At 57.6% G+C, this 9,857-nt stretch overlaps 1 protein-coding gene across 1 annotated transcript in view; it reads left to right on the top strand.

Moving 5' to 3' along the window:
* VOLCADRAFT_118899 (uncharacterized protein) overlaps positions 1-9,857 on the top strand; it is a gene marked incomplete at both ends in the record, with an annotated part of 14,714 nt that overhangs the window by 749 nt on the left and 4,108 nt on the right. The window contains 17 exons of the mRNA XM_002954939.1: positions 650-884; positions 1,222-1,325; positions 1,673-1,908; positions 2,693-2,780; positions 3,203-3,270; positions 3,569-3,688; positions 4,097-4,272; positions 4,571-4,817; positions 5,168-5,319; positions 5,589-5,693; positions 6,425-6,598; positions 7,136-7,214; positions 7,424-7,532; positions 7,752-7,831; positions 8,770-8,900; positions 9,073-9,121; positions 9,479-9,605. Coding sequence (XP_002954985.1) covers positions 650-884; positions 1,222-1,325; positions 1,673-1,908; positions 2,693-2,780; positions 3,203-3,270; positions 3,569-3,688; positions 4,097-4,272; positions 4,571-4,817; positions 5,168-5,319; positions 5,589-5,693; positions 6,425-6,598; positions 7,136-7,214; positions 7,424-7,532; positions 7,752-7,831; positions 8,770-8,900; positions 9,073-9,121; positions 9,479-9,605 — 2,280 coding nt within the window. The remainder of the gene's footprint in view (positions 1-649; positions 885-1,221; positions 1,326-1,672; positions 1,909-2,692; positions 2,781-3,202; positions 3,271-3,568; positions 3,689-4,096; positions 4,273-4,570; positions 4,818-5,167; positions 5,320-5,588; positions 5,694-6,424; positions 6,599-7,135; positions 7,215-7,423; positions 7,533-7,751; positions 7,832-8,769; positions 8,901-9,072; positions 9,122-9,478; positions 9,606-9,857) is intronic.

The following is a 9,857-nucleotide window of genomic DNA, read 5'->3' as shown; positions in this document are numbered from 1 at the left end:
CTTAAAAGTGCCCGAGCTAAGGCCTTCTGAGCTTCGGCCATTAGCTCAGGTTGTAAATCGAGCACTGCCGCTGTCAGTAGATCCCGGAAAGCTGTTGTGCGTTCCCGAGTCTGTAAGGGCCCAGGTGATCAGGCGGAAGTTATTGCCGCCATGAGCAGATGGGGTGGTATTTCCGCTGCTGCATACGAGGCCTTCACCGCACCGAAACGCTTGCACCTATCCCAATTTAGGGAATGGTGTACAGACATGGCGGTAGCACTGGCGGAGTCGGACTTGGTGTCTGTCTTCGTCCAGTATATACGGACGATTCAGGATCCGGGCTCTGGGCTATGGACCTTCTTTGTAGATACAGTCGTTAGCAAGCTGAAACCGGTACCGCTTGAGGAGGAGTGGGCAGCCAGTGCCTTTCCTCCAGTGGTTATGCTCCACCGTTTGCGCCGGGTTCTCCGAGAATGCGCCAAAGAGCACCGCCGCCTCCACCGTGTGTGGTTCGTCTTTCCCCCTTTCCCCCCCTTCCCCCCCTCTCCCCCCCTTCCCCCCCTCTCCCCCTCTTTCCCGGCCTTCGGTTGCCTTCAACTGCCTCTCTGTCCCCCCCCTCTTCCCTTCGCATTCCTCATCCTCATCCTGATCCTCATCATGCAAATCCAAGCCGGCGAGGTCGACATCACCGCCACCACTGCAACTGGCAATGGTGCTGGTGTCAACCTCGAGCTGGCGGCCAAGGTGGTTGGAAGCAACGGTAACGGCAACAGCAAAGTTGGTGATACGGTTGTGGTTGTTGTTCAGGAGGTATGGCTGGTAGGTACGGAGCACCGGGCCTACTACTCCCCCCCGGATATGAGCCAGGTGCCGGCCGGGTCGGTCAACAAGCAGGCGGCGCATTGGTGCGTGGCGGATGGCTGGGTGCCTGGGCGAGGGTGTGCGGGTCGAGGCAGGGGAGGGAGGATTCGAGGTCGGGGGGGTAATTGGAAGATGTTGGGAGCCGTGTCCCCCTCCTAAGGTGTGTGTTTGCGCGAGGCGGGAGAGTGTGGTGTGGTACAGTACTTTCAATCCACCCTACACCCCACACACCCAGTGGTTCGTCTTACCTCCCCTCCGGATTCATCATCATCACCATCATATCACCGTCATCACCATCAGCATCACCAGCATCACCACCGCCCCTCTTGTTCATCTCTTCATCTTTTTTCTGTTGTGCGCTACGATGTCGTGTTGCCCCAGGGTATCTCCCGGCTTGCTGCTGTGGCGCCAGGCAGCCCAGGACGCCGGGGGGCCCCGGGCCTTCCGACTGCACTTCCACAGCCGGGGGTACGGCTGGATCAACGGTACGTGCGCCACCCCGCGTGCGGAATCGGGGTTGGTTGTCGACCCTTTTCCCCCTCCTTTGGCCTGTCCTACTTCTGGTACACTCTTGCCCTGGCAGCAGCTTCACTCGTTCGTGGTTCGCCTTTCCCCCCCGGGTTCGCTGTCGACCCTTCCCCCCCCCCGTCTGGGCCTCCGAGATGTCGTCGCCAGGCGCCATCCGTTGACCCGTCCACCGCCACATTTGGAAATCGTACAAATGCCGGGTTTGGAAGCAATCGTGATTATGCGCGTGTGTGGACAAAAACATACATACATACATACATGCATACGTATACATACACACACGTACATACATACAAACACGCAGGCGTGGGGGTCCAGGGTACCGAGGCGAGCTGGGAGCTCACCGCAGCGCCGCCGCAGGCCGCCAACGATGCCATCAAGCGCTTCCCGCACCTGTACGGCACCACACCGCTAGTCGTACCGCCGGAGGCGGCAGCACGAGTTTCGGAGCTGGTGACAGGGCAGCTCCTGGTTTCCGTACATGATGCGATGGGGGGTGCCCTGGATGCGACCGGCGTACAGGTAGATGATGTGGTGGGGGTGGGTGGGGAGGAGAAACTGCGAAGGATCAGAGGGTGCCGTACAGGGGGTCGTACAGTACAGGAAACGGCCGAGGGTCAGCAACTCCTTTTTGGGCGAGGCCCCGGTCGCGAAGCGCCTTTCGGGGTTCACTGCTGTCCGTCCGTCAGTCCGTCTGTCTGTCAGTCAGCCAGCGTCGTGTCTCATGATGAACTCGCCATGGCCACGATGAACTAAAAATTGCATTACAAGCTAATACTACAATTCTCCATCGATTTACCGAAGGAATTAATTCGCATGCAAATGTGCGCGAAGCCAGCTGCCCGACGATAGCTTCCCGCGGGCCATGGTTTTGACTTCCCTGTCGGCGCCCCCGGCCTTAAAACGCATCATCCTCAACTCACCCCATCGCGACTCCCATACCAGCCACAACCACAACCAGTATCATCACCAGGAAGAATGAAACACATACCAACCGCTCAGCCCCGCCACACTCCGCAACTCCAGCCACTATCCATGACAACCGCTCCAGCAAGACTACTGCCCAACTCCGAACCAGACTGTGCCCATGTGTACATCTTCGGCACATGAAGACAACGTCCCAACACGGCCAATTGCGAACCAAGGAATCCAACCAAGGGGGAAAAGCCGCCGGGAATAAAACCATTCCTTTTTCCAGGCAGAGCCCAACCAAACCCCAACAACAACAACAGCTCGATTTATTTCCCCCATGTACTCCTAATTCCTAATCTATATTCCTTAAGAGAGAAAACTTCTGCTGCGGCTGCCGTTGTCGTACGCACAGGTCCAGGGTGTGCTTGACGAGACGTTGACGTACGACGGTCCGCTGGGTGACCACCCCAACCCCGCGACGGGGGGGCATGCGATCACAGGTGGGGGGGGAGGGGGAGGGGTGTGGGGAGAGGGGGGGAGGGACTACAACAGAGGAGGAGCCGTACTGGTAAGGGGGTGTTCGGTCATACAAGGTACAAGCTCAGTACGAATGCGGGGTGTGTGTATGTGGGGGGGGAGAGGGGAGAGGGGGGAGGTCCGTAGAAGCCTGAGGGGACCGGGCCCTTGACAGCCGTGCGGGGGGGCCGTGTTTGGCGCAGTGGCGTCCGGACCTGGCCAGCTGTGTGTGAGAGTGTGTGTGTGTGTATGGCACCACACGACGTCATCACCACCTTTACTCAGTCAAGTGGTAAGTGAGGGCACTGACATACAATACACAGACACACACACACACACCACCACAACCCCCCACAACCCCCCCCACACCACACATACACACACCACCCCTCTCCACGGTTTGCAGTATGGGCCCCCACCGCCACGGACGTCAAGCTGCTGCACTACCGGGCAGCTCGAGGAGGGACCGCCGAGGTGGGGGGGGGCAGGGCGGGGCGGGGCGGGGTGGTGTGTCTGTGTGTGTTTGTGTGTGTATGTGTGTTTGTATAAGGTGGGGGTAGAGGTGGCCAGTGATGGTGGTGATGGCCAGCGGGGCTCGCGGTGGGGGATGGGTGGACGTGTTTTCCATTTCTCATATTTCTCCCTTCACTTCCTCCAACGAATGGGCACTCTGGACAGGCGTCCTCGGATGCCTCTGTCTTTATTTTTGCATAACCTGTCTCCGGTCGCCTCTTCCCCCCCACCGCCATCGCCACCGCCACCCGCACATCAGGTGTTTCAGATGTCCCGTGGGTCGGGCGGCACCTGGAGCATGCCACGTCCTGCCGACTGGCTCTGGTCGTACTACACCTACCGAGTCACCAACTACTGCCCCTGGACGGCGCGATTTGAGGTGAGGAAGGGGGGAGGGAGGAGGGGGAAAGAGGGGGGGGGGGCGGGGGTGTATCTTCAGCTACATAGGGGATGAGTTGGTGGTGAGGGTCGCTGTCTGGTGGTGTCTGGTGCGGTGTTGAATCACCGCTGATGATGACGGTCTCGGGTGGTCGTGGGGTTTTGTGGGAGAGTGGGTAGTAGGTACCGAGGCCTGGTGCGCGTGTATGTTTGTTTGCTTGTATGTATGTTTGTTTGTGTCTGTGAAACCGGGCGGCTACGCAATCCATTTGCATGAGTGCGAAAGTGAGCGAGGGACGTTTTATGAAGTACGACCCCCTCTCCTGCAACATCGTTATCGTTACCGTTATCATTATCATCGTTTCATTTCGCCCTCTCCCCATTTCACCTTTTGCTGACGCGTCGTCAGACCGTTGAGGTAACGGATCCGTACAGTCGGGGCCTGGCGGCGGACGGTGCTCGTACACAGATGGTGGATCTGTCGGATCCCGCCACCATGCCGGGGGGGTGGCTGGAGCACCTGGCCCCCTCCCTGGAGCAGTGGACTGACGTATCCGTGTACGAACTGCACGTCCGGGACTTCAGGTGGGCTGCCGTACAACCGCAGTGCAGGCATTACTGCTGCTACTGCTGCTGTTCCTGCTACTGCTATTGCGGCGCCGCCCAACGTCTACATTGCATTTGCCGTACATTACACACACCAGACTGCATGGGAGGGCAATTGTGATTGTGAAGGCAATGATTTTGTGTTTGCATCACTGACACTGAGAGTTTTCCCCTCCTAATCTAAATTTAAAATTGTTGTTGTTTGTATAATCTCCACACAATACTCTGTTAATGTGCATGGTACGTTTTCCGTTATGTCGGTTGTTGTCGTACACAGCATTACGGACGAATCTGTCCCGGAACATCTTCGTGGTAAGTACCTGGCCTTCTGCCCCAAGCGGGTGGTTGCAGCCGCGGCTGTAGCAAGGGGGGGCTTGAAGGCGGCGGCAGCAGCAGGGGGGCTAAGTGCGGGTTTGGCGCATTTAGCTGCATTGCGTGCCGCTGGCCTCAACCACCTGCACCTCCTGCCAACGTACGACTTCGCTACGGTTCCGGAGCGGCCTGAGGAGCAGCTGACGGTCAAGGTGGGGGAGCCGGGGGGGGGGCGGGGGGGGCCCTCAGGCGGGGGAGGGGGGGGCCGGGGGGGTATCGGGGGGGGGGAGTGGGGGCCGGGAATCGCGGCAACATGAGCTGCAGGATACGGAGTGTGCGTGTGTATGGGTGTGTATCTCTCGGGTGTGTATCTCCAGGGTTGTATCTCTATCTTCGGTGTCTCTTCCTCTTTTTTCGACGACATCTCCTAAGGGCTTCCCTTCCTTCTTCCCTCCCTCTTCCCCCCGCCTCCACAACATACACATACACACACACTCCCCCGTACACTCACTCACTCTCCCCGGTCTGTTTCCCTTTCAACCCCTTTTTTATTTCCGTACAGGAGGACTTGTCTGTGTACCCGCCGGACTCGCCCGCCCAGCAGGCTGCCGTACTTGCGGTCGCAGATTCCGACGGATTTAACTGGGGGTACGATCCCGTACATTACGGCGTACCGGAAGGGTCGTACGCCACGGATCCAGACGGAATCGCCAGGTGGGTTTGTAGAGCTTTGTGGGGGGAATATGGGTGCGTGTGTATGTATGCGTGTCACAGTGCCAACGCAGATGCATTACATTCCCCGTCCGTACATTTCCTAATCGCTCGCTCGTTCCATTCCTGAGGTGGAAGGTTCCAAATCAGATCTGTAGGTCAAACTGGTTCCGCAATTGACGATTTGAATTTGATGGACAGACCTTTTTGGATCTCTCATGTGGTGGATCTACTTATTAATTAATTTATCTCAAAAATGTTTTTGGTTCCAGGATACGGGAGTTTCGGGAGATGGTGCAGGCTCTTCACTCCCAGGGCTGGCGAGTGGTCCAGGACGTTGTGTACAACCACACCTTCGCCTCCGGACCATCTAGTCGGTACGACAGGTTTTTTGTGGAAGGGGGGAAGGGCCGGGTTGGGATTTGTCACACTAAAAGCCGGAGCGAGGCGGGAGCGTGTCAACCACGTTGTAGTGCGGTACTGCTGGGCTGGTACGGCATTGGGTCATGTGTGCCTCTAGATGTGCTTGTGCGTATGTCTGTATGTCTGTCGGAGCTCTCAATGCACGACATGGGGATCTTTCCTGCGCCCAACGGAACGACACGCCTGAAACACCAGGACCCCAAAACCCTAAAACCCCAACGTGAATGTCCCCCAAATCCCCGGTTAACCCGCCAAGAATGACGGCGGCGGTGACGACAATGCCGTACATTTCATGCACACACCCGGCGGAAACCCCAACCCTGCTTTATAAGCCCACCTCCCGGGGGTGGGGTGGGGTGGGGGATTTTGCCCCGTTGCTGTTAAGTGTCATCCACTTCTTTCTCCCCCCCCCCAAACTCCCAAACAGGCTCGTCTTTCCCCCCAAAACCCCATCCGGCGCCCAAACCCGAAATTTCTTCTTCCCCATTCCCCGTTCCCCTACCTCCCCCCCTTACCTTCCCCCTTACCTTCCCCCCTACCTCCCCCCCTACCTCCCCCCCTACCTCCCTTCCCCCCTTCCCCCCTTCTGGCGCATCAGTCTTTCCTTGGCACCAACTTCACTCGCTCGTGGTTCTTTTCCCCCCCTACCTCAACCACCTCCCCCTCCCCCCCCGCCGGTACTCAGGTACTCCGTGTTGGACAAGATCGTCCCCGGCTACTACCACCGGCGGCACGAGGACGGCTCCATGTGCGACTCCACGTGCTGCAACAACACGGCCACAGAGCACGTCATGTGCGAGAGGCTGGTGGTGGACGACATAACGCATTGGGCCAGAAACTACAAAGTGGACGGATTCAGGTCCGTGCGTCGGCATGTATGTTGGTATGATGCGTGTAAGGGTGTGTGTGTGTGTGCGTGTGTATGTATGTGGTATTTGGGGAGGTGGAGGGGGCGGGTGGGTGAAGGCTAGACATCCTCCCCTCTAATCCCTCCCTCCCCCTCTCAACTCCCCGCCCCTTTCTCACCTACCCCCCTCACCCTCACTCTTTCCCCCCCCCTTCGACCCCCCAGATCATCCCCGTCCCCTTCTACTCTCCCTCCCCATCTTACTCCTCACCCCTCACCCTCACACCCCACCCCCTCACCCTCTCAACCCCCCTCGCTCTCTAGCCCCCCGTCCCCCTCTTAACCCCTTGCGGGGGCCCGTCACACCCGCACGCACCCCGCACTCACCCCTTCCCCTCTACTCCCCCTCCCCCCCTCTCACGCCATCCTCCCCCTCTAACCCCCCTCCCCCTCTCACGCCCCCTTCCCCTCTACTTCCCCCTTCCCCCCTCAACCCCCCTCTAACAGCCCCCCCCCCTCTCAACCCCCCTAACCCCGAGCCCCCGCCAGATTCGACATCATGGGTCACCTAATGTTGAGCACCATGACCAAGATACGGACATCCCTGGACGCCCTCACACCTGAAAAGGTACGAAAGTGTACGGCTTAGGGGTATATAAGATTCACACAAGATCACACATGACTGCAACCTGCAGTCTCCTAGCCCCTACCACCAGCACCCATATGGTATCTCCATAACCCAGCTGGTGCGCTCTACACGTCAATATCTCCTTAGGCTAGCGAAACAGTCATCATCTCCGCGGGGCGGCCGCCCCATTCCTCACCCCCCCCCGACAGGATCACGGTGTTCGCGGCCGCTCCATCTACCTGTACGGCGAGGCATGGGACTTCGGCGAGGTGGCGGGCAATCAGAGGGGCCGTAACGCGGCCCAGATGAACTTGGCGGGTAGGGGGCCGGAGGGGGCGGGGGTGGGGGGATGTGGGGGGGATCGGGGTGAGGGGAAAGATGAGGGGGAATGGGGGGGCCGTAGTGTTTTCTTCTCCTCCTTTTTTTCTTTCTGCTGATTTTTTCATGCCAACCTAAATCCGGACACCGTCTCGTTTGTGTATATATGTAAGTGGAAATGTATGTATGTCTGTATGTGTGTGGATGTGTCCTGATCAGGCACCCGGTTGGGCGCCTTCAACGATAGGCTGCGGGACGGAGCTCTCGGAGGGGGCCCCTTCGCACCCCCGCAGTTCCAGGTGGGGGGGGGAGGGAGGGAGGGGAGGGAAGGGGGATGAAGACGAACCACGTGAGCGAGTGAAGCTGCTGCCAAGGAAAGAGACTGCTGCGGCAGATGTACAGGACGGTAGCAGAACTGACCAGTGGACGGTTGTGAAGAACCAGTCCTCGCGATGATGCCATGATGATGATGATGATGATGACCGCGGAAACCTACCTACCTACCTAGCCGCCAAGACTAAATAACAGCGAAAGAAGAATAACAGTAGAGCCAAGCCGTGAAAGTAGTAAAGGTAGGTGTAAAGGCGGCGAAAAACTAATAAAAACTGATGACGTGGGAAGAGAGCGGGATGACGTGAGCTGGAAACAAGTAGGCCGCCGGAGGGAGGGAGGGAGGGAGGGAGGGGGGAAGGGAGGGGGGAAAGGTGTTTCGGCTGGCTGGTTCATAGTTCTGGCTGATTGAGTATAGGGTCGTCTGCATGTCTAGCACCTGGGCGAGTGTGTGTATTTGTGCACAACTGCACAACAACACACCAAGAGCAGCAGCAGCTCGCTAACTCCGCTGTCAAGGGGTCTGGTCGTGTTCAAGAAGGCAGCGAGCGGCCAGACAGGGCATCACAGGGCATCACGTCAAAACGATAACACACCGGCGGTCCGCTGGCTGTACCCGTCCCGAGTCTGGAGCCCATCGTAACAACCACACACACTATAACGCAAAGCTCTGAAACGACGAGAGCACCGAAAGGCGATGAAAGGCATGAAACCCTTCAACCAACCGCCGCCCAACCTCGGATGCATGACCCGCCGTTTGATGTTCTGCCGTCGTTGATAAATTGACTTTCGCCTTCCGCTGTCTTTCATCGCCATTCGCAATCTCTTTCCTCGAGACACACCTACACACACCTACACACACACATACACACACATACACCTACCTTCCCCCCACCACCACCTCCAGGGGCTGGTTACGGGCCTGTTCCTGGCCCCTAACCCCGCTGCCCAGTCAGATCAGGGGGGCCCTGACGACCAACGAGCTGAGCTGCTGGTACTCACTGACTGGGCTCGGTCCGCATTGGCTGGGAACCTGAGGTACGAGCTGGGGGCTGGGTTTGACGGTTGGGGTCGTTAGGTAGTTAGTCAGAGGCGGTTGGGAGTTAATAAGGAATGGGAGGCGAAATGGACTGTCTGGTTGGTGGCCCGGTAAAGAACGGTTATAAACGGTTTTTAACAACTACCCAACTACCCATCTTAACTGTAACAGGGTCTACCCTCTGCATCTGTGTGATGGCTCCACGCGCGCTGGCGAGGAGGTTGGTGGTTGATGGTTGGTGGTTGTGTGTGTATTGAATATGTGTGTGAGTGTGTGTCCCATCGCTGCCCTTTTTGTTAAATACGGCAGACGTGACGAAATCTAGTTCCTACCTAACCAACAGTGGTAACGGCAACGGTTAATGGACAACGGAGAAGAACCGAATTCGTTACGCCAGATATTGTATTCGAGTTCCTTTTCCTCGAACTGTTTTGGTCAAAATTTTCTCACAGTGAATTTCATTGTTGATTCAGTTTTTCAGGAACCTTCCCAACCAACCGACCAACCGAAACAACTTTACCCTATATATGGCACTGCTGCTACTGCTGCTGTTACTGCTTGCTGTTGCTCGTCCCAGGTCCTGGCCCACGGGTTTCCCCTGGCGTACGGCGGCCTGCCGTGCGAGCACGTGGCCTTTATTGGCTGTCACGACAACAAAACCATGTTTGATCAGATCATTGAGAAGGCCCCGGCCAATGTACGTGGTGGGATAAATGAGGGTTTGGGGGCCCCGGGGGGGCCCCGGGGTGCGAATTTGATGGTCTTTGCGTACCTACATACCGACGTGCAGCCTCCCTCTTCACTCCACTCCACCTCACTCAACTCACTCAACCTCGGTATGTAACATGTCGTCTACTGGGCGCAATGAGGTCTTTACCTTTTTATGATCGTACATTCCTGCAACCCTCCCTTACCTCTCCATGAAATATCAATGTGTTTCCACTACCCCCATTTCC

This window comes from Volvox carteri (genome assembly GCF_000143455.1).
Source record: "Volvox carteri f. nagariensis unplaced genomic scaffold VOLCAscaffold_47, whole genome shotgun sequence".
NCBI lineage: Eukaryota > Viridiplantae > Chlorophyta > Chlorophyceae > Chlamydomonadales > Volvocaceae > Volvox > Volvox carteri.
This window is presented reverse-complemented; position numbering and strand designations above follow the sequence as displayed.